The sequence below is a fragment of the Malaclemys terrapin genome, chromosome 16 (genome assembly GCF_027887155.1).
Source record: "Malaclemys terrapin pileata isolate rMalTer1 chromosome 16, rMalTer1.hap1, whole genome shotgun sequence".
In the NCBI taxonomy this organism is placed as follows: Eukaryota; Metazoa; Chordata; order Testudines; family Emydidae; genus Malaclemys; species Malaclemys terrapin.
In genome coordinates this window covers 19871450-19895173 of record NC_071520.1, presented here as the reverse complement: position 1 = coordinate 19895173, position 23724 = coordinate 19871450, and the positions used below count along the sequence as shown (strand labels likewise).

General features: G+C 47.3%; 2 protein-coding genes across 10 annotated transcripts in view; both read left to right on the top strand.

The window, feature by feature from the left end:
• EP400 (E1A binding protein p400) overlaps window positions 1-4332 on the top strand; it is a 65905-nt gene extending 61573 nt beyond the window's left edge. For all 8 annotated transcript variants that reach the window (XM_054006675.1, XM_054006674.1, XM_054006676.1 and 5 more), the window contains one exon: window positions 1858-4332. In XM_054006675.1, coding sequence (XP_053862650.1) covers window positions 1858-2130 — 273 coding nt within the window. In that variant the 3' untranslated portion in view covers window positions 2131-4332. The remainder of the gene's footprint in view (window positions 1-1857) is intronic.
• A 668-nt stretch (window positions 4333-5000) lies between these two features.
• Window positions 5001-22918, top strand: NOC4L (nucleolar complex associated 4 homolog). 2 transcript variants are annotated; one of them, XM_054006855.1, is made up of 16 exons: window positions 5001-5148; window positions 6001-6121; window positions 8862-8968; window positions 9441-9548; window positions 9783-9932; window positions 10587-10686; window positions 11506-11540; window positions 11624-11674; window positions 13107-13218; window positions 14068-14128; window positions 15331-15441; window positions 17333-17496; window positions 18829-18911; window positions 19961-20074; window positions 20817-20945; window positions 21525-22918. In XM_054006855.1, exons 1-15 carry the CDS (start codon window positions 5038-5040, stop codon window positions 20931-20933), a joined length of 1545 nt encoding a protein of 514 aa, XP_053862830.1. In that variant the 5' UTR covers window positions 5001-5037; the 3' UTR covers window positions 20934-20945; window positions 21525-22918. The 2 variants fall into 2 exon arrangements, with proteins under 2 accessions (XP_053862830.1, XP_053862829.1); XM_054006854.1 differs by having other exon boundaries at window positions 20817-22918.
• Window positions 22919-23724: the final 806 nt, after the last annotated feature.

Sequence of the window (23724 nt, the reverse complement as noted above, 5' to 3'; positions counted from 1 at the left end):
TCCTCTGGGAGACCTGGCACTGGCCACTGTTGGACAGGATGCTGGGCTAGATGGACCTTTGATCTGACCCAGTGTGGCCATTCTTATGTTCTTATGTAAAGATGCAGTCACTGGGCATGTGATCAACTGCTATATATTTCTTTTTATTATTACTCTTGATGAGCCTAAACAGGCTTCTCTTATTTCATCTGGAGCTAAAGAGAGCTTCTAAAAGTTGTGCCTGTTAATCATGATGTGTAATCAAAGATAACGATGGATAGGAAGAGAATTGAGCTAATGGCAGCCAACTCAGTGATTGTTCTATTTAAAGCATGGGGAAAATAATAGAATTACAAGCTTGTTTGTTACTTTGTAGTGGCCAAGGCTGTGCTAGGTGCTTCACAGAAAACAAAGAAATATTCAGAGCAACACAAAATGGGATGGGGCAAGGATGAGGCAGACGAAGAGGAAACTAAACACTAAAGCCTTATCTACACTACGGGGGGAGATCAATCTAAGTTACACAACTTCAGCTATGTGAATAACGTAGCTGAAGTTGACATACTTAGATCTACTTACCGTGGGATCCACACTACGCTATGTCGACGGGAGACACTCTCCTGTCGACTCCCCTTGCGCATTTTGTTCAGGTGGAGTACAGGAGTCGACGGGAGAGCGATCTGCGGTTGATTTAGCGGGATTTCACTAGACCCGCTAAATCGACCGCCGATGCCTCGATCGCCATGCATTGATCCCCCAGTAAGTGTAGACAAGCCCTGAGTAGCCGATAGCCTTTATTTCAAACAGTCTAAAATCAACTTTCAGAACATTAGCAATAAACATGTCTTATTCTTTTTCAACGGACATAAACATTAAGGGTGATCAGTGCTGACCTAAGTCTGCTCCCAATCAATATCACAGCTCTTATAAAGCACTTTCCATCAGTAGATCTCAAAGTCCTTTACAAAGGAGGTATTCATCCTTCTCTCGTTTTACAGCTGTGGGAGTTTTACCATTGACTTCAGTGGGAGCACAGTTAGGCCAGTACTAAACACTTCTGAAAATACTACCTTGAATGTTTACAGTTTATCTGCACCCTTAACGCAACACTTCACAATGGATGGGTTTCCTCTTTGACTGACAGGGCGCTTGCTGAACCTCTCACAGTGAGACTTGGGCATTCTGCTGAAGTGTCACTTCTCCCCCCTCATTCTGCCTCCAGTGAAGGCAGTGACAGTTGAAGTTGCTCCTCCATTTTCATTCCTCTGATCTCAAAATGGATAGACAAGCAGGAGAACATTGAAAACCTCCCTGCAGTGGCCACAGCTGTGCAAATTAGGTGCCAGGACCAGTCTCCCTCACTCAAGTGGGGATAGACACTGCCTGCTGTAGCCCCCCTGTCCCTATTGCCTTCTTTAAAGATGGGTAAGGGACCTCCAGTGGCTTTACCCACAATGGCTGATGCTTTTCCCTTGATCTCTTCCAACCCCTCTCCTCTCCTCCCTGCTTTCCTTCACCAGAAGGAAACAACGGTATTGGAATGTTTGACTATCCAATGGCCATACCCTCCCCACCTCTCTTGTGGAGGGTAAAGGGGGAATGCTCTCTGCAGGAAGACGGGGTGATAATTATCTTGGCTTTTAGCTGGGATGCACAGGGCTACAGGTACCCTGTCTCCCTTCCTTACTGCAAATGGAAAAGCTAGTGAGGTGTGTGTGTGCCCAAAATCTATCGACTGTGATTGGTTCACCTGCCTGTCAGTCAGAAGTAAGAACATCCAACTAAGTAAATTGCTGTACTGTGGTGCAGAATACTAATAAAGAACTCTCTATTTAATGCTGAACCAGGTTTTATCTCCTGTCACCTAAACATTTTTAGGTTCAGGCTCAGCCCCAAACTGTGACGCTGTCTCAGACGACTGCAGGTCAACAACAGGTCCAAGTGATTCCAGCAACAACTGCTACAGCTCAAGTGGTCCAGCAGAAACTGATACAGCAGCAAGTTGTGACAACAGCATCTCCCCAAATTCAGGCCCCAGGTGTACAGAACCCAGCCCAGGCACCAGCAACGTCTGAAGCCCAAAACCAGCAAGCAAAAGTGCAAATGAGGACGCCTACTGTCAGATTGAAGGCACCCACCAAACCTAGTTGAACTAATGATTAAATTGAAATAAGCATGGAAATACCGCGTTTCGTGTTTGCTAAGCCATGGCAACGTGGGCAGGTTCTCTGCAGATCCCCATCCAAATGAAGATAAATCCCTTTCATTTTTTAACAGAAGGATTTTGGTGGTTGACATTTAACATGCAAACTCTCTCTCTCTCAAAAAAACAAACAAACGAAAAACAAAAAAACACACTTCAGAAAATGCTCATAAAGTTCATACAAGGCGAATTCTGCCCCAGCAGAAAGATCTTATTTTCTGTGCTTGTTCAAACCATTGTATGTATTTCTGCCCAGCTTCACAAAAAATGGTGATATTCCTTAAATGTTGGTAAAATTCATCCATGTAATATATTGTATAACTGCCAATAAGAAAATGCAGTCCTCTGCTGTAATGTGTATGAGCGTTTAATATCCATTGCAAAGCCATACCAAGGACTAAGTGTGACTAGTGTAGCAGAGTGCTTTCCACCTGAAAGCTGCATGTGGTTCTCTCTTGAGGTGATCATCCCTCAGAAGAACCAATTATATTTGACGTTCTCCCTGCAGAGTTTAGCCAATAAATGTGAAAATTTGTAAGTATCTGTAATTAAAAAGAAAAGAACCATGTTTCATCCTCCATTTTTGTAAGTCTTTTAAAATGTTTGTTAGTAGTTTTGTGTACAGTTTATTGAAGCACCCAACCTGTGCACTCACTCTCATACTTCACTTTAAAATAATGGATATTCTAGGCATGTGCTGAATACTGTATTGATAGTAGATGTGTATTAAAGTGTACCCCATTTTTTTTGTAAAAGAATTGTTTAATTGGTATCTCTAAACAAGTGGCCCTTAGTTGTTTCTTATGGGACTTCCAAATCGGAAAATCGTGAACAGATGGAGTTTAATACATCAGTTTAATTCTGCTTTTGCAACATGTTTAAATGTTCAGTACTTTCTACTCATCTTTCAGCTTGGGGGAGTGGGGAATAGAAAATTTAAATCTAACACTAATTCTTCAATTGTGTAAAGAATAAGATCTAACTTTTGTACTATTCTTTTACTAAAGCTAATGATGAATGTATCTTCAGGTTGGTATTTTGGATGCCTCTTCCTCCACATCAGTTTGCCTTATTGTTGTCAAACAAACGAGGAAAAGGCTGCATAGAACTGGGAGGGGGCAAATGCTGCAAAAGCCTCTTTGACAGCACTAAGAGAGGATTCAGAAAGCTCTTGGATGAATAGATTTGTTTTACTTTAGCCACAAAAGTGCATGACAGACATGAAATTCAATGAAAATGGTAATATTCCATTTCTGAAAATTCATTTTTTTAAACAAAGATCCCCCCCATTCTGTACTCTTTTCAGTATTTTAGGAGGGGAGTCTAATTAACGAAAAAGCATATGTGTATCTTTTGTTCTGATTTCTATAGATATAGAGTTATTGGTATCAAACAGTAGCACAAATGGCTTAAATAAGCGAATTCATAAGGAGCTCCTCTGTTTTAAGTAGGAAATGTCTCATTCAGTTAAGATCCAGAATATAAACACTGGGGTCAGGCAGAGTTCTTGATTATTATTTTTTAATCTCATTACTACTTTTCTCCTGCATCTTACTATTTTTCTTGGACTCTCAGATTGTAGAATTTTTTTTTTTTTTTTTACTAAGTTTGTACATGAGCAAACTAGCGAACAATTTTTAGATTCCCCTGATTTCACCTGAGCCAGGGCCATTAGCTAATCTCTATTAGCAGCTCTGCAACACAAACTAATAAAGCTGGCAGTGGAATAGTTAAAATGCAGTGACAACTGGATAACTGACAGCAGGTACAGTATATTATTGCTCATCCAAAAGTATTGCCTAGAAGTAGTAAGCCCCAATTTTACTTTCAAGTATTCAGCTCTTATGTACTTGAAAGTTGAGTGGGAGGGGGGACACTTGCAACAGTGGGGGGGGGGAAACTGCTGACTACATCAATGTGTTGGTCTGATTCCGTGTCTAAAGAGGCAGTTTTGTTTTTATTGTTAAGGTCAGTTAATGAAAATGAAAATCAGATTTTTTTTTTTCTTTGTCGCTCTCCCAAGAAGGTGTTAGAAAGTCAATCTACCTGTAAATACGTTATGAACATAAATATTCGTACTTGATCAGTAGGATTGTAAGGAATAGTGATGTATCCTACCTGAAGGTGTAATAAAGTGTACATTTTTATAATATACCTGTCATTTCAGTACTGTGTAGGGTAAATAATGTTCAATACACTTCCACTGGTTTTTGTTAAAATGGGTAGGGCATTGGCTTTTTAAAGTACTGGTAACTAACACTGACTGCTAGTAATTTGCTCTTGTGGTGAAAAGGGACATTTTTGTCCATGGATTTGCCTGTTTTTTTTAATGTTAATTCGCACTGGCAGAATTAACACTACTGTTTATAATCCCAATTGGGATGTTTACATGCATGGAGAGGATTGACTCCAGGAGCTGGGGCTTTCAGGACAATAATTCTCATGAGACTCATGACAAAATCAAGAGAGTTTGCAGCTGTGATGGGAGCTGCTGCCACCTGGTCCTGGTTCCGGGGGTGCAGGGGCATGGGGGCGGCTGCCATGTGGCTCAGGGTACAGGGGAGGTGCCGACTGCTGCCATGGGGCTGGGGTGTGCGAGGTGCACGGGGGGGGGGTGCGGGCTGATGCTATGTGGCGTGGGGTGCAGGGGGGGTGCGGGCTGCTGCCATGGAGTGTGCGAGGTGCAAGGGGGGGGGGCTGCTGCCACGTGGGGTGGGGGGACCTGCGCTGGCCGTGGTCCGCCTTAGTTCGGGGCGGGGACTCGGCTCCGCCGGGCTGCGCCTCTTCTCGCTGCCGCCAGGGGCGGGGTCGGGCCGGGCCGGCTGCTCCGTCCGCACACGTGGGGCGGCCCCGACATGGCGCAGCCCGGGCAGAGCGCGGCCGCCGCGCTGGCCTCCAGCCTGGAGTCGGTGCTGCGGAGCCGGGGCAGCGCCAACCGCGTCTTCGAGATCCTGGAGCTGCTGCAGGCGAGCGGGGGCCGCGGGGAGGGGAGCTGGGGGGTTGGGAGTGGGGCAGGGGATTGGGGGTCAGTAGCGGGGGGAAGGTAGCGGTGGGTTGGGGCAGGAGTCCGGGGGTTGGGAGCTAGGGCAGGCAGGGGACTGGGGGTAGGTAGCGGTGGGTTGGGGCAGGGGACTGGGGGTAGGTAGCGGTGGGTTGGGGTAGGAGTCCGGGGGTCGGGAGCGGGGGGGAGGGAGCTAGGACTGGGGGTCGGGAGCGGAGGCGGGGATCCGGCGCAGGGGTCTGGGGGTTGGTAGTGGGGCAGGGGATTGGGGGTCGGGAGCGGGGGGGAAGCTGGGGATAGGTAGCGGTGGGTTGGGGCAGGAGTCCAGGGTTTGGGAGCTGGGGCAGGGGACTGGGGGTCAGTAGTGGGGGGGGGAGCTGGGAGTAGGTAGCGGTGGGTTGGGGCAGGAGTCCAGGGGTTGGTAGTTCGGGCGGGGGGAGCTGGGACAGGGGAATTGGGGTCAGTAGCAATGGAGGGACGGTGAGGGGACCTGGGGGGTGGTTGCAATGGTGGTGGGGTCTGGTAAGGGAGAGTGGGGGACTGACTGGGGTGGGATGGGGGTGAGGGGTAGTTGGAGGGGGTGGGACTAGTAGTCAGTGGCAACGGGGGCAGGGGCAATTGGGGGGGCTGGTGAAGGTGGCAGTGGGGGGTGATGTTGGAGGCATGGGGGGGGCTTTGCAGACCGACATTCCAGGGGGTTCCTGTGGACAAGCCGGGTCAGCCCTGATGGGAAGGTTTCCTGCTGTCGTCGCCTCCCCCTTGAGCCCCCATCTGTCTCCCTGTGGACCAGCTCTCTGACCTTGTTGCTCTCACCCAGGCGGACGAGGAGGACGTCGTCCTTTGTGCCATCAGAACCTGCAGCCGGCTGTTCGGGGCGCTGCTGGAGCGGGGAGAGCTGTTCATAGGCCAGCTGCCGGGAGAAGAGACCTCTCTCCCAGGTAAGCGAGTGGCTGCTTGCCTGGTCTCTGCGGCTCTTTGAAAACCCCGGCCACGTGCTTGTGTGGCCCCAGTTCCTGCCATTATCCCCTAGCGGCCTCCATCATTTACCCTTTCATCAGAGCAGGTTAAATCTCCCAACATCCCTCAGGGCGAGTGGGGCTGGTAAAGCCTGGTCTACATGACATCTTGTACCCGTTTAACTAGGGAATGTCTACACGACACAGCCTATGCTGGCTTAGCCCTGTAGTGTAGATGCAGCTTACGGCACAGGAAACACCATCTCCCCAGCAGCACTAGCTGCGTCAACAAAGATTTGTTTTTTTCACACCCCTGACTTTACGTAGCTATACCAATGTAATTGTCAAGTGTAGACCAAGCCTTAGAAACAAAAATCGTTAAACCAGTACAACTCCCTACTGTGGACATGATCCTACCACACTGATATCAGCACTAGCCTAACTGCATTCATTATAGGGGGGGCTGCACTGATTTAACAGGGTCTGTTTCTAAATCGCTATAGCAGGCCTGCACAACATGCTGCCCGCGAGCAAGGGCGGGATGGGGCTGTCGGGTTCGCCCAGGGCCGGTGCAACCATCTGGGATTTTTCCTCCCTTCCCCTCACGCAGAATGCAGCACCTGGGCCTTATTTGGCTGCTTCCATTGGCCTCCAGCAGGCAGAGTCCCTCTCCCACTCCCTTCCTCCCCCGCCTCAGCGTCTCGTCGCAGCACTCTGTGGGGGAGGGGTTGTGTGCTCCACGTGGAGCTAGCGGCTGGAGTGGCATGGTGGTAAGAGGAGTCCCGGGGGGCAGTCAGAGAGCAGGAGGAGGATTGGATGGGTCGGGAGTTCTGCGGGGGGTAGCTGTCAGGGAGCGGGGGTGTGGAGAGGTATCGGAGCAATCGGGACAGGGAGCAGAGCCGGTAAGTGCCGAGCGAGGGGAGGGGCACCCAGCCTGGGCTCGAGCTGCAGCTCAGGGTGGACTGGGCTTAACCCCCCCCCCCCCCCAAACTCCCCCTTCAGTTAGGGGCAGGGCGGGGCGGCTACTGCGCTGGTTGCTCCCAGGTCAGCCTCTGTAGTGGAGGGGGGGGGGTTTGAATTGTCTGTGGGCAGCCAGGAAATCCCTGGAGGAGAGGGGTTGTGTGTGTGTGTTTTGCACCTGCCATGCCCCAACTGCTGCCCCCTTCCCTGGTCCAGGGACCTTCCCCCTCCCCGGCCCCTATCACACTGTCTCCTCCCCCTCCTCCCGGGCTCCCTGCTGCCCCTGTGTTTGTGTGTTGGATAGTCACATCCAGTCCCTTCACACTGCCCCCCTTTCACCTCCCCGGCTTAGTTCATAGCCCCAGAAAATCCCTTCAAACTGTCCCCTTTTTCCCCTCCCCTTATTTCATGGGGGGATGACGAACTGAGCGGGCGGGGGGCGGGGAGTTGTTTCGGTGGCGCTGGGGGGAGGGGAGGGTCGGCCCTCAGCTGTTTTCTTTGGAGTAACATGGCCCTCACCGCTTTACGAGTTGTGCAGGCTTGTGCTATAGTGAAATCAGTACCAGATATCAGTAAAGAATAAGTCCTATAGGGCTTGGCTACACTTGCAAGTTAGAGTGCATTAAAGCAGCCCCAGGCGCCCTAACTCCTGAGGTGTCCACACTGGCAAGGCACATAGAGCGCCTGGACTCGGCAGCTGGAGCGCTCCTGGTAATTCACCTCCAGGAGAAGCATAAAGCTTGCTGCACCCCGGCTGAAATGCCCAGATGTCAGTGTGGACGAGGTGTTGCATTACTGCGCTGTGATTGGCCTCTGGAACGTCCCATAATCCCCTGAAGTCAAGTGGCCACTTTTCTCATTGTTTTGAAATCAGCTGCAGGCATGCGGATATCCACTTCAAAGCTCCGTTTCTGACAGCCAACATGCTTATCCGCTCCAGGACAAAGCAAACCATGAGTGTGTGTGTGTGGGGCGGGGGGAGTAGTCTGCTGCTGCTGTCTGAATGTACAAGACAGCATATTGACATGCTCTCAGCCCCCCAAAACACAGTCTCTCCCCCCACATACACACAACACACTCCCTGTCACACTCCACCCTCCTCCCCCATTTGAAAAGCACGTTTCAGCCACTTGCACGCTGGCGTTGCAAGAGCTGCTAATGTGGCCACGCCAGTGCGCTTGCAGCTGACAGCGTAAACACGGCAGCGTTTTCCCTTATGCGGTCTCCGAAGGCTGGTTTAACTCCCAGCACTCTACATCTGCAAGTGTAGCCAAGCCCTTAGTCACCATTTGGAAAGGATGAGCTTGTAACAAAAGCGCCTGACTTGGAGCCAGGAGATCTGGATTCTGTTCCCTGGTCTGCCACAGACTTCCCTGTGCGACCTTGGGCAGGTCACTTCCCCTATCTGCACGGCAGCTTGCTAACTAAAATGGGGATAAAGCCTCCTTATCCCACAGCGTAGATTGAGGCTTAACATTAATGCACTTTGAGAGCCTCAGATAGAAGATGCCAGAGATTTGTGTTTTACAAATGGATAAATTGAGGCCTATGGGGGTTGTAACTTGCCTAAGCTCACTGATTGAGTTAGTTCCTGAACAAAGGACGGAACATGCCTTGTAATGCCTGTTGCCAGCTGTAATCCTTAGACTGCTTCCCTCCCTGAGCAGGACTGTCAGAAACCACATTAACTTCTCTGATTTGCTCCATTTCAGTCATGCCCGTGGGCATTCAGAAGCCTCTCTCTTTGCATTTTGCCCTTCAGATAACTACAGTGCAGAAGACAAGTACAAAATATGGATGAGGCATCGTTATAACAGTTGTGTCAACTGCTTGGTGGAGCTGATGGGCCATGAGTCTTTTCAGGTCAAGGTAAGTTTTGTTAGTTTAATAATATGCTGCCTTGTGCCGGGTGTCCCTTCCAGAACTTGCAAAATAGGTAGGGACAATACTTTAGATGGGATGCTTTTGAGGTGAACACAGGGGAAGATATTTGTTTCAATAGGTGACTCCCCAGGGACCTGCTGCCCGCCGCTTCCTGTAGCGCCCATTCACCGGGAACAGCAAAGCGCGGCCACTGGGAGCTGCGGGGGGCCTGTGCCTGCAGACGGTCAACGTCAGCAAAATGTCTCACGGCCCGCAATCAGATTACCCTGATGGGCCGCAGGTTGCCCACTGCTGTCATAAAGACTCTTGCCTTCCTCCCTCCAATAGCACCTCCAATGCTGTCATATATAGCTGAGACTTCTGTTGTTGTCCTAGTGTCCTATTCATCCTGACTAGAGTGAACATCTCTAAGATTTATTGTGGGTTTTTTTTAATCTTTCTTTTGTCTCCTTTAAAGGAATTATCACTCGCTACCCTCATGAAGTTCGTTGAGTTGGAAGGGAAATACCCTTTGGTCAAAGCAGAATGGAAGGGGAGTTTCAGTTTCCCTCGTGAGCTTTTAAAAGTGAGTGGCAAAACTTCAAAGTAGTTGATGTCAACTATTCCGTGTCATGCACAGAACCTAGACATTGGGGACATATGTTCATCCTCAGATGCCATAGAAGACTAGGCACTGACTTTCTGATGTTTTCTGAGATAACAGAGGTCTGGGGTAGCTCATGGCTAACAAAAATATCTCTGTTAGTGTTTGTGTATAATAGATATTGACATGCTGATTTTTTTCAAAACCCTTTGTTAGTTAGTTGTGGAGAACTTAATCCCTTGTGAAGAGGACTCTTCGCTCCTGATTTCACGTTTCCAAGAATACCTGGAGTATGATGACATTCGGTACTTTGTGATGAAGGCTGTCGCTGAAAATATTGGACAAGTCATGCAGAAGACAAAAGAGGTGCTTTGAATATCACAGTTGAAGTGGGTCTGGGTACCCCTTAGTTTGGAAGCTGTAGCTTGTAGGCGAAGTGAGGGTCTGGGGTTCTCCAACCATACCTGGAATGCCCTTCATGGTCCCAGTGTTCGTGTCTGAGAGCTAGAGAGACATGTGTGCTCCTTTGCATGCCATGAGCTCTTTCCTATTTTATTTGTATGCCAGGTTTACAGAACGCTGTCCTCCATTTTAACTAGGCATGTTTTTCTGGATTCCTTTGCAAAACCTCCTTGACTGGGTACTGCGTTCTGACTGAGCCAAACCTGAGCAATCTGGAGGGTTCAGATAGAAGGATTTGATTTTTGCTTCATTCTCTATTGGGCAAATGCAGTCGGTTTGATTTTTCTATCAGCAGCAGCCACGTTTTTGTTTCGTAAAACTAGGGTTAGTTCAGACTCAGGTTTTATATTAGACAAACCAGCAAAGTTTGAGACTGGGAGAGTTTGTAAGAATGATTCTAATGTTGATTTGTCTCTGATTCGAACATCCAGCGCTTTGTTTTAATGTTTTTTTCTAGTTAAATGCTATTATCGTGTGTAAAATGGACTAATGTTCAAGTCACTCATCCTTTGTGCAACTCTTATTTATTCATGTGCTCCCCTTCTCCCCTGCCCCCAGGTTCCGCTTCCAGTTTACCAGCAGAATGTCTTTTCCCTCATTTCATCAATTAGCATGCCAAGCAAAGAGAATGAGGTGGTTAATTTCATGGTAAAGCAAGGTTAGTGGATTTTGTAGTGTTGCTATTAGCGGCATGTGGTGGCGTCTGAGTAGAGGGGGAAAGCATGCTTAAGAGTGTTTGCTTGTTAGAACTCGCTAATGTGATTAGAATGACACCAAATGTAACAAAATCCAACTTCTGCAGTGCAGAACTTTAAAATGAAGTATTCTACACCCTCATGAGGGTGTATTTAAAAAAGAAAACCGTCTACGGTCCTTTTTTAAAACTGCTTTTGAGGATCTACCCTCCTCTGCTGCTCCGGATCACCTTTTATGGAGGCATCATCTCCAGCTGCTAATAGAGAGACATGCTCTTGAGGAAAGACAAACCATGGTGTGCGGGAGCTGTAGTGAGAGATCTTTTTATAAAGCTTTGAAACATCCAAACCTGCTTAATTGGGCAAAGTGTCCATGGTTGGTTGTGGTCACTTTAATTAGCATTTATTCCTCCTTTCCATCCATCGCACTTTAACCAAGATGGTCTGGGCAAGCCTAGATTCTCATTAGCTCAGAAGTTTTAAGACGCTTGTTCCTTCTATATTTTTGATCAAACTGCAATGACATGAGAAAATCATACCTTGTTTAACTCTTCTGTGTTTAAATCTGCATGAGAACAATTGGATTAGTGCTATCTGAAGTGAAAAGCTTTTCAAATGTCCACAGCTCTGTGTAGATTCAGCCTGAAATAAAACTCAACTCAGGTGTGCTTGGCTCACTATAATAATTACTGTGTAGCTATTTGAAAAGGGCCAGTGGAAAGGTGTCGGTTTTTTGGTAATTTCAGGTTAACTATTTGTCTTGCTTTTTTTCCCTTAAACAGCTAACCAGGAAGAATGGAAGGTATCAAAGCTAAAGGTAACACTTCATTTGATAATTGGCAGAACTGAACTTTCTCTTCATCAGTATGTTTAGCTCAGTGTTTGCATTTTTGTTTTCAGGAGCATAAGCGGGCTTTTGAAAGGATGTGGCTTGGCTTTCTTAAACACAAGGTGAGTGTGAGCTGGCCTTCATTGCTTTAATCTAGCCTCATCTAACTCTTGCTGTTATTGTGGTCCTGGAATTTTCTTCAAATCGTCTACGCAACTTAACACGCTGATTAACAGGTTGATTCCCCACTCTGGCCCTTTGAGTGCAGAAGTTGGGGGCCCGCAAGGATTTTAAAAACTAATACTTGCCACTTCAGGCTTGTATTAAACTCCCAAGGTTACAACTTCTCTCTGACCTTGGCTTGGTAAACGCTGCCACCACCCAAATGCAAAAAAACCCCTTTGAACCCAGGGGGAAGATCTGAGAAAGAAAACAAGTAAATTAGCTGTTGTTATGAGCTAATCAAACAACATGCACAAACCTCTTAGAACACCAAAAATCCAATCCTGTTCTTAAAAAAGATAAATTTTATTAAAAACAAAAAGGAAGAAAATACATTTGGAACTTAGGCTTCTGCTAGATTTTTAAAGAGCAATTCCAAAAATTAATCACCCAAAATAGCTTTCTTGGCGGTTCAGCTTAAAGGTTACGAGCAAACAAAAGCATCTGGGGTTAGCACAGAGGAGATTCACAAGCCAAAATAAAGAAATAAACCTGATTGCGTCTATCTAAACATTCCCTGTCCCAGTGAATCCTTCTAGGTGTGGAAGATGATTTTTCACACCTCGTTTAAACTTTACACAGCATTTTTACTGCCCTCTGTTCCCCTCTTTCGGAGAACCACAAGAGACACAAAGGGAAAGCTTCTTTCCCAATTTTAAAAAGTTCTAGCCTTCCCATTGGCTCTTTTGGTCAGGTGCCCACTCCCTTTTCTTTACCTTTACGGGTAAAGCAAGCAGAGAACATCTACCAAGAGGGATTTTACAGCTAACTGGCTGGCTTGGTGTCCATCAAAGGGAGCTACCTTTCCCCCCCCCCTTCATTTATCACTTGCCCCCCAAATTCCAGCCACTGTTGGTGTGAACAGATGCTCTGGGGGACTGGGTAAGAGCAGACACATTTACTTTTGATTGTGATTTGGATTTAGATGCTGAATTGTGGCCATCTCTGTTGCGTAGCTCCACCCACCCACTCATAAACCCAAAATGTTTTTCATTTCCTTAATATCAGCCCCATGTCACTTTATAGAGTTCATCTCCCTGTTTGATACCTACACCCATAAAATAATGGAAGCCAGCTCTCCTATCCTGCTATGGGCCTTGAACTGGCAAGTCACTCTATGAGAACAGAGCCCTGCACAGAGCTTCACTGATTTCACAGAGGGTCTTTGCAGGCACAGGATTGGGACCTTTGTCTCTGAACTATGCTATATCTGTCCAGCTCTTTCCAGTTTTCTTCCTGTGTCAACCCTTCTAGCCTTTAATTAGGTGTTGTTTCTCTTCTCTGAATTCTTCTCTGCAACAAGTGTTTAATGTGATGTTTCCACCTTCACAGCTACCCACCGGCCTTTACAAAAAGGTTCTTGTAATTTTGCACGACTCTATCCTGCCTCACCTGAATGAACCCACCCTTATGATAGACTTCCTGACAGTCGCCTATGACATAGGTGGGTAGAGAAATAGACTTCTGTGAATCTTGGGGAATGACAAAGGACCATGGTGTTACTGTGTCTTTGTTTACAGTATGATATGGGTGGGCTGAGAAAGCTGCATCCCCTCTGCCTGTTCGGGGGACGATTTAAAGAGGGACCAATCTGGCTGATTCAGTAGGGGTGCGTTGCGTTTGGCTGGAAGGGTGGGAAACAACCTTGAGGAAAGCAGGGAAAATAGATAAAACTTCAGGATCCTTGAGAGTGAGGTAAAGAGAAATAAACCAAATTGGTTGCCAGTACCTGTTGGGGTTCTGAGAAATCACTTTTTATTCCCGTTCTTTGTACCCAAGAAGATTCTGCTCAGAGCTTTAGATTGAGGCGTGTACCAGAAAGATCTCTTAAACCATCGAGTTCAACCAAAGCTGTTGTGAAACAAGCTAAGCTTCCGCTTTGCTGTGTTTAAATATAAGATGCACCACTTTCCTGCGGAACTGTTAATTCCAAGGCAATCTCTTTGTCTCCAGACATTGTCCTCGTGGGGGGGATTAGGCCAGCGTTACTGTGCCTCTTTCAGCTCCTCTCTCTTTGTGGCTGTATCCTTTTAACTAGAGCTAAAATCAGTCAGTAGGAAAAAGCTCTTTAAGTGATTTGTGAGTCTCTGGAAGCCTTTAGTTGAATTCACATCCCTTGAATTTTACAGCCCGTCATTACACTGGGGGATTTCACATAGGTTAATTGCTTCAGTTTCGAGTGCTCTGAATTTTGTGTCCCTTCGGGGTCTGTTTCCGTTAATGTTTGCTACAGAGACCCGTGATGACCTGTCAGCTTTGCTAGATCTTACTATCCCACTTCGCTCTTTTATAGGTGGAGCCATCAGTCTTCTAGCCTTAAATGGGTTATTTGTTCTGATTCATCAGCATAACCTGTAAGTAAAAAAAACATCATCTTGTTTAAAGGGGAAAGTGTTTTGTTTGAGTAGAGTTTTGCAGTTCCTTCTTTATATATAAAAGGGACTGACATGGATTCCCCAGTTCCCTGTGCTCTAAAATTCCCTGATTAAAAGGCAAAGTACTGCAGGCTTCTGCACTAGGGTTCATCCCGTTGGGGGTTGGGCTCGTTTGATAATCTGGGCCTTACTTTAAATGCCTAAATGGAAACTGAACCCCTCTGAACAGGTGAGTGCAGAGCCCTTGAAAATCTAGCCCCACTTGTGCAAAGCGCTGCAGTTCTCAGAAGGACGCTGCAGGATTTGGGGCTGTTACTAGAGGATATTGTAATATGTTTTCATAGGCCTGGGTCACACCGTTGGAGCTGGTTGTAGCTCGCATCAGAGAGATCTGGGACACATTTCACAGCGGGTAGTGAAGCAGGACTCATAGTGTGGGTTTGAGCTGAAAAGCTCCCAGTTGTGACTTGATCCCTGAGAGGGGAAGAAAAGGAGGCGAGATGCTTGTGTGCGTTATAGGATGGGGTGAATTTGCTCTTTCTCTATGGTTGTAAATCACCCTTGAATAGGCACCAGCCCTTCTGCCAACCTCTCCCCACCCCCACCACCTGCTGCTCCATGAATGAGTTCACTTTGCTTTTTGAGGCGTCCTTTGTTCTACGACTTCTCTCTCTCTTTCTTCACATCTGAGCCTTGGTGACTTTGGGCATTTCAGTCCACTTCTCTGGTCCCTGTTGCAAAACCCACCATTGCCTTGTCAGCAGTGTGGGCAAGGGGTGAATGGGCAGGAAGACTTAATTGCCCCTCCAGGAAAAGGTGAAGTCATGTTTGCTGTGGGTGGGAGCTTGCATTGCCTCTGTCAGTGATCCTGAGCCATTGTCATCAATGGGAGCTTTGCCATTGACTTCAGTGGAGCTCGCTCAAGCCAATGAGAACTCCAGGTGACACAGCTGTTCGGGCAGCACCTACCAAAAGCACAAAACTCACCTTACCATTTTTTTTGGGTGGCTGGGGATAGGAGCCTCCATCTGGCAGCTCAGTTGAAAGAGGCCAAATGAGGGTGCCCTAGAGAAGGGACAGGATCTGAGTTTAGGGTATAAGGAACGCCACAAAGCGACAGTGTGCCTCCAAGTCACTTACAAATCAAGAATTTGCACATATCGGTTTGCTTTTTCTAACAGGGAATACCCCGACTTTTACAAAAAGCTGTACAGCCTCTTAGACCCCTCCATATACCACGTGAAGTACCGAGCCCGGTTTTTCCATTTAGCGGATTTATTTTTGTCTTCATCGTAAGTACCCTTTTTATAATATTTGACCAGTTATTTTCCTCTTGCGTTTCTGTCCAACCAGAGACTGCCCTTGAACAATCCCCTGTGCGCGCTGATTGAATGTATTTTGCTGTGTCTGTAGGATCAGATTCTTGTTAGCCTCATATAGGAAACTGGGCTTGAGAACGTGACTTAGTCTTGTTCCCTCATTTTGCACATGCTGAATTTTTGAAGATTTGTCATATGCCTGAATAGATGAAAAGGGTAAAAGTGCGGTTGTGTATCTGAATGTTATCTGCAGTCCCTTATGTGCTTATGCTGCTCTTCAGTTCAGCTGGCTGCCAATTTAAACCAGTAACTGGAAGTGGTGAGCAAATACCATTCTCTCTATGGCTTTAAAAAGAAGAACAGGAGTACTTGTGGCACCTTAGAGACTAACAAATTTATTAGAGCATAAGCTTTCGTGGACTACAGCCCACTTCTTCGGATGCATCCGAAGAAGTGGGCTGTAGTCCACGAAAGCTTATGCTCTAATAAATTTGTTAGTCTCTAAGGTGCCACAAGTACTCCTGTTCTTCTTTTTGCGGATACAGACTAACACGGCTGTTACTCTGAAACTTGTCTATGGCTTTAGTAGCAAGTGTGCAATTCAAGAGTAACTTACAGAGCACTTGCAAGGTTTTGCAGGCCTTAGGCGGTAAAGCCATTGAGAAGTTGCTGGCCTTTCATACAAAGGGGTTCAGCAGCCTGTCTTAACACTGTCAGTTCAGTGCATGGAAAAAAGAAGCTAGATAAACAACCTGCTAATTTCAGAATAGCAGCCGTGTTAGTCTGTATCCGCAAAAAGAACAGGAGTATTTGTGGCACTTTAGAGACTAATTTATTAGAGCATAAGCTTTCGTGGGCTACAGCCCACTTCTTCGGATGCATTCCATCCGAATGCACATTCCATCCGAAGGTATGCATCCGAAGAAGTGGGCTATAGTCCATGAAAGCTTATGCTCTAATAAATTTGTTAGTCTCTAAAGTGCCACAAGTACTCCTGTTCTTTTAACCTGCTAATTTGAGGCTATATTTCTATCACTGCTGCACTGATGACATACACCAAGAGTAACAGTTTTTGATTTACCACTAGAAAATCCGTATGAATTTCTGTGTGTATTAGGCCACAAGACTGAGTAGCTGTAACTCATCATCCTTAATCCTAGCTATCCTGTCCCAGAGGAAGTGCCTAGATTGGCTGATGGGTGAAGTAAAATGGAATTGGTTAGTAAAAATAAGGAAAAATGTCATATACGCATTGCAGACGGGTTTGGTCTTCATTGACAATTGGAACACTCACCGTAGTCCTAAAGATATTTCATAAATGTATCACCATGGCCTGTGTACCAATTACACACACACAACTTCATTTAAAGAACATTATTGAGGTTACAAAGTCAAGCACTCATAAATTAGCAAATGCCTGTACAAATTACCACATACAAAGCTACGAGTCAGTCTCTGTTGGAAATGTCCATAAAGAGATGCCACAGATGCAGATCAAAAGATTAGGGGGAGGGGGAGATGACAGACAAGAGTTTTATCGAAGATCCGGGAAATTTGAGATTCTAGGCATGGAGCACAAACGTCGGTGGATGGCAACGTGATGCACGACTCATTGACTTTCACTGGAACTTGGGTGCCAGGCTCCAATTAAAAGAAGCTAAAAGAAAAGGTTACATTTTTTGCTTGTAGCATCTTTACATTGGACAGTCCCAGAAGGTCACATCAGCATGAAGACGTGCTGTCAGCAACTGCCTGTGTTGTGTCTGGATCCGATTTTTAGGAGCCATGTGCTGCAGTCGCCTGCTAGACGCTAGTTAAGGCTTTGACACTTGCATATCTTCTTGATCTCTCTTGTTTCCAATAGGCACTTGCCAGCGTACCTGGTGGCAGCGTTCATAAAGCGCCTCTCTAGGTTGGCCCTCACCGCTCCTCCCCAGGCTTTGCTCATGGTCATTCCCTTCATCTGCAATCTTTTCCGGAGGCACCCAGCTTGCAAGGTTCTTGTGCACAGACCCGGCGGGCCTGAAGGTAATAGGGGAATGGAGAGGGGGCTTGCACTGCTCTACAAAGCGTTCACAAAGGGGCCAATCCACCAGCTGGGGAAGGTGAAATCCCATCTCCTGGGATCCCTTCCTGGGGTTTTATTAACAAAGATCCAGAGTAGTCTCTGTGTCCCTTTTTTGTCTCCAGGGTTTCACAGTCCTCATGGCCCATCTATCAAAGCTCCCCAGTCCTCTCCAGCCAGCTGTTGCTTCTTGCCGGTGTCTTCCTCTCAGTCATCCCACCCAGTAGAGGCAGAGAGCTCCTCCTAGGTCCTTCCCTGATGCTAGGACTCCCTATCTGTTCCTCTGCCTTAGAGGCCGGAAGCCCTATTTGAAAATGTCTGCAGGGCTCATGACCAGAGGCAGGCGTGTGGCCCTGCTATGCCATCTCCCAGTTTGAGTGGGCTCAGGGACTGATACATTCACGCACCAGATGCCCTGTTACACACACACACAATCGCACTGTGGTGCCAGAATATATTTTAAAAGAACCAATAAATCTAGAAACCAAAGGGATCTGGAGCCAGGCATGGTAAGTAGATCCCTTGTGCTGAGATCTAGCTGCTAAACCTGCCATTCTCTAGGTGTCCATCTAAATAAATGCTTTCAGAGGACGTCTGTGTGGATGGATATGTGGACGCACAGCTGGTGCTTTTTGGTGCCCACGTTGAGACGCTTTAAAGGGCCTGCTTTTAGAGTTGGCTGCTTGGCACTTTCTGGACATCAGGTTTCAAATTGGCCACACAGAATCACTAGTCACTTGAAAACGTTCAAGTCTGTAGGTGTTTAAAGCCGTTTTAATCTATTTCTTGGATGCCCTGGGGCAGACTTTATTGTGCTCGATATAAAGAATGACATTTGTTTTGGATATGAATAAATATGCTCAGTCTTTCCTTAGTTCCCAGTATTTCTCCCACCAGGTTGGCTTAACAGCCTCCAGTGTCTTTATTGCCTTTTCTGTGAACTGGTTGATGATGGTTTTGAGCAACATGAGTGACAAGCTGGGGCTGTGTGAGACTCCTGTCTTCACTTCAAACCATTCTGGCATCTTGCCTCCAGTTCTCACAGTCACCTCCTGGACTTGTTACAATTCAGCAGAGTTAGCCACGGTTTGGAGTGCAAGCAGCCCTGAGGTCTGCCAGGTCACGTCAGTGCAGGCTTATTCTTCAACCACAGGCGTGTCGGATTTGGTTTCTTATCCCAGTCTAGCTGTGCCCATTGCTCTCTGTTTCTGCCGTGTGTCCCTGATGGTGCGTGTATCCCCATACAGGGAAGCTATTAGTTGTGCATTATAGATGTTCCTATTAATCTCTCTCAGCTCTGTCGGAAGATCCATACATTATGGATGAGGAAGAGCCGTCCGAAAGCAGGGCTTTGGAGAGCTCGCTGTGGGAGCTACAGGTAAGTCCTCCAATAACCTGACTTGTGCAGGACACAGAGCCCCCTCCTGCCCCCCCCCTTGCTTACTTCCCACCCTCCCCCTCCCCCTTCACTGCATGACTTACAGTGGGAGGTGTCACTTAAAGGAACATGGTTGGAAATGAGCTGACTTCCTGGCCAGTGTCCTACTTGCATGACGATAGGAACTGAAGGGCAAGAGGCAAATTATTTCACATGCACAAGAGCTGGGCTGTAGTTCTGTGGAGGAAATGATCCTTAAGTGCCAGTCTGTCTGGCCATACAACCAGAAGCATGCAATTAGCTGCAGAGGATGGTACTGAGAGCAGCAAATATCCTGCACTGAATAAGCAAGACATTAGGGCCGGGGTAAAAATGACCCCACTAAAAACCCTTGTGGAGTTTAATTGGGACGAATCCAGTTGGGCTCTGTGGAACTGAAAATCTGTAGAAGGTTATCCCCTTCCCCCTTTTCTTTGAATCCTCCTGCGGGATTCTCTAACCGGGTAGAAAGTATTAAATTCTGTGTGGTGGCTCTAAAACTCTACAGCGAGGTTATCATTTCCGGTTTCAATTCCGTCGGGCTTTTGCATAAGGGAGGAAGCCTGCAGGAAACTGTTTGTGGGAGCCTGACCTCGGTTGTGATGGACACAGGCAGTGCCCTGTAGTTCTCTCCAGTCAGTCCCTGCCTAATGCTAACCAGTGTCCCTACGCAGGGTCTCCCTGGATTAAAGGGCTGCTGACCGCATGGCAGGTGGTAGGAGGCTGGATTTCTAGATGCTCCGCATCGATGCTGAAGGTGGGAAGAGCAGCAGACCTATCACTGTTGCTCAGGCAATAAGGCCCCGATCCACCATGGTATTTGGGTGCCTAACTCCCATGGGCATTAGGCACCTAAATACCTTTGAGGAAGTGGGCCTTAGTCAGATGAAGCTGGTGCTGTAACTGATCAGCAGAGGTTCAGATGCCAGCAGTGGGGGTGGGGAAGCCCGATGGACTCGTCTCGCCCTCCCCTGATTATAGAACGTACCTAGTTCTTCTTGGTGCTTCAGACCCTTCAGAGCCACTATCACCCTGATGTGGCCCAAGCAGCTGCCGTTGTGAACCAGTCGCTGTCTGAACTAGAGGATGACATATCGGAGCTCCTGGAGCTATCTGCCTACGAGGTAGGGTTGTTCGCTGGGTGTGTGTTTGAACACTAACCATGGGTGGGGGCTCGGGTTAGATCACGTCCTGCAGGGGCTAGCCGTGGGCTGCTCAACTGCAGCACCTGCTGTCCAGGTTGAATTGGTAGCCAGGCTCTGCGAGGCGCTAAACTCTGCTCTGCCTGCCTGGTGGGAGGGATGTAGGAGTAGAAACTGGGAGGCTGTGACAGCAGCAGGGCCTGATTACACCAGCCAATTTGTTACTAGTTTAATACTCATTTGCCAGCTCTAGTCTGTCCCGGAGAGATCCCAGCTGTCAAAATATTTCCCCCCCTCCCACCTTCTCATATTGGAGCGCACTGCTGCAGCCGCCGTGAGGCAGAGGAGCTGCCCAGAGCTCTGAGCACTACATCAGCCCCTTGTTAGGGCTTAAGTGCCTGGCCTTTGCATTGGGGGTGAATTTTGCTTTCCATGCATTGCTTGGTGCTGCCTTCACCTTGTTCCTTGTGTGGTGAGATAAAGGGTGCAGCTCCCTTAAACCTCCATCTGCTTCTGGGGTGCCTCCTTTAAAAACAGTTTCTTTTTTCCCCTGTTGTCACATAACCAAAAAGGCCTCGAGAATCTCTGGCTTTCCCCTTTCCTGCTCTGGGTGTGGGGATAAATGTCTGGCCTTGCGTGACTGGAATTCGTATAGCCAAAAAAAATCCCCTTTTGCTACAGAGTTCTAATGAAACCCAAATTGCATTTGACTTTCTTTAAATAGCTTTTCGATAGAGAGCTAAAGAAAAAAGCCACCAGCATGCCCCTGGAGTTTGAACAAGTGAGAGGATTGTTTGGCAAGAAGGACGATCTCTTTGCAGAGCATTTTGCGCTGGAATGATGCTGCCTTTCGGTAATACACGTTTCTGTACGACTGACTCTGACTGTGGAAGACACACCCAGCTGATTCATGAGTATTTCCGTTCAGGTTTGGCTGTGAAATATCCAAGTTGATGGTTGGACTAGTTGAGATGCTCCTGTGATCTTCATCAGCATCCACAAATGAGCTGCTGCTGCTGCTCCTCCTAACAGATTCCTTGTTTCTCACTGGCTTCCCTTTTGCATTTTATCTTCACCACCTGCCTGGGGTCAGAAAGCAGCTTTCTCTATGGGCAGTTATTCTATAATTGTTCACTGCTGGGTTCTTTCACCTTCCTATGAAGTGTCTGGTGTAGGTTATCATCGTTGTTTGGATACGGGGCTGGATGGACCTGATCTACTCTGGCAGTACGCTCCTCACATTGGCATCTGGGTGTGTGGAGGTGAGGGGGGTGGGGGCCTTCTCAGCCCATTAGGCCTGGGTCCTGCCTGGGTTTCACTCCAGAGATGGCCCCACTCTTGTAGTGGAGGAGTTGGTCCTGCTGCAGGTGAATGACAAACTTCAGCTAATAAGAAACTAGTTTAATCGGAGAAGTATTATAAACTTTTACAGGTGCTGGGTTTTGGCTCCTGCGTGCAGAGGCTGGAAGAACAGACTCGATTTCCTAAAGCAGCTGTTCACACGCAACATCAACTAACTCCATCTACTATGGTGGCGATGGGACCAAATTCTTGCATACACGTCAGTCACTTGGTACAAAGTTGCCTTAGCAGAACATTACCACAGGCTAAATCTCTTCTGCTTTGAACATGAGCGTACTCTTGGGGATTACTGTGGCTAAATTCCCAGTCAAACTGCAGTGGGAGGCCATGCTGATCCTAGGTATTTATTATCTTCCCAAGTGCTGAGAGTTGGTTAAACATAGTTCCACTTACAACTTGGAGGAAGAGGAACGTAGCCAGTGGAAGCCTGAATGCCAGTCAGGAGTTAAATCGTGTCTTTCCACTGTTTGATGAAGCTAGGTGAATAAAGTCCCAGACTGGGATTTCCAGAAGTGATGCAGAAATTTCCTTTGCTGTTGACTTGTGCTTGAATCTTGCAAGATGTTGAGTGCACAGCCGGAGATCCAGCTACGCGCATGCTTAAGTTAAGCATGTGAGTAGTCTCTTTGAAATCCAATGGTCTTTAACAAGTTGCTCTTGCTCAGTTAATTTTTAGCTGTCTTGCAACAATTTGAACAGCAAATGTTTCTCCATCTCCTGCAAGAAGCAGGTAGAAGGTGGGAGAGACCTAATTTTGGCAAGGGGTGGAAGGACAGAGGTAGAAAACTCAAGCTACTGCATAAGTTGGGACAGAATACATCCTATGATAGTGTCCTCTAACTGACCAGCTTTACGTTTTCTCCAAGCTAAGTGTGGAACAAGTAGCAAATTACCAAGGGCCACATACAAGGAATTGACTAGATAATTCTATCGGTGGCTATGGAAGATGTGATCCTACTTCCCAGAGTGCAGTGTTGAACCCATCTCCTGGGGTTGTTTGCTCTCCAGCACCTCTGCTGTTTTCACTTCAGATAAACTTCCAAAGGATTTGGCTGGGATAGTCAAGGGATGTTTAGGGAATTAGGTGCTGAACTCCAGTTGAATTTCAGTAGGAGCTGGGCACCTGACTTCCTTAGGAAGCGCCCGCCATCATTATTGGCTTCTCACGTGCAAAGGCAGGAATGTGGTCTCAGCTGGTCTCCTTGCCCTCTGCTCCCCGTCTTCTGATATCAGTGGAAGGGTGATGCAGTGCTTGTGACATTATCCAGTGACTTAGGAGTTCTGGGTTCAAGCCCCCACTGTGCCTCTCCCCCTTATCTGTAAAGGGGGGTGATAGCACTGCCCTACCTCACAGGGGTGTTGTGAGGCTCAGTACATTAAAGATTGTGAGGTGCCCAGACACAACAGTGATGGGAGTCATGTAAGGACCTAAGATGTTCTTGAATAAACTTGTCGGATTTTTAACCTAACGTCTCCTTGATATGTTTTGCCTGAAATGTATGACCTTTGTTACCCTGCCTCAGTGTTACCGACCACTGTTAACATGAGACCTTGCTGCTGAGCCTGACCCCTTGTCTCTCGCCCCCAGGTGCCTTCACCCGGACATCGCCTTGACTGGTGTGCACATGAAGATATGTAGCGTGGTGCAGTCGTTTGAATTTCACTGCAGTGCTAATACTGGGCTTCTCCTGTTAGATCTTGTGATCAATTAGAGAGGGGCCCTAGTTTCAAATGATGACTAGAAGAATAAGAGTTGCCAGATGCACAAGCATTGGGTGTGAGAATACATGAAAAGGGAGCCATTATTTGTAAGCGTTGGTAATACAACTTCTGTGACTTCAAACCCTGAGAGGGTGCAAGGAAAACAGATTGTATCCTCATCCCCAAACGCTTTGCTTCTCATTAATTCTGTGTAAGATTAGAAACCTGCAGGTGTTTTATGTGCAGAACATTTAGGCATGGTTGACACATGGGGGGAGGGAGGGGGATATGCTGATATAACCCCAAGTGTGGATCTAAAGGTGCCTCAAACTAATATAATGTATTCCCTTGTGCAGGAATGAGCTATACCACTCTAAGTACTGTTCTAGCCATAAAACTCTGTCTGTAATAGGGGGGGGGGGGGTTGTATGTTTGCACAATGGGGCCTGGTCCATGACTAGTGCTCTTAGGCCGGGGTGGGCAAACTTTTTGGCTCGAGGGCCACATCAAGGTTGCAAATCTGTATGGAGGGTGGGGTAGGGAAGGCTGTGCCTCCCCAAACAGCCTGG

Excerpts from the sequence above, each read along its gene's own strand:
- NOC4L (XM_054006855.1), top strand. The coding sequence starts at position 5,038 with ATGGCGCAGCCCGGGCAGAGCGCGGCCGCCGCGCTGGCCTCCAGCCTG. Across the intron at positions 9,549-9,782 it reads TCCCTCGTGAGCTTTTAAAA|TTAGTTGTGGAGAACTTAAT; the intron begins GTGAGTGGCAAA and ends ACCCTTTGTTAG. Across the intron at positions 15,442-17,332 it reads GATTTATTTTTGTCTTCATC|GCACTTGCCAGCGTACCTGG; the intron begins GTAAGTACCCTT and ends TGTTTCCAATAG.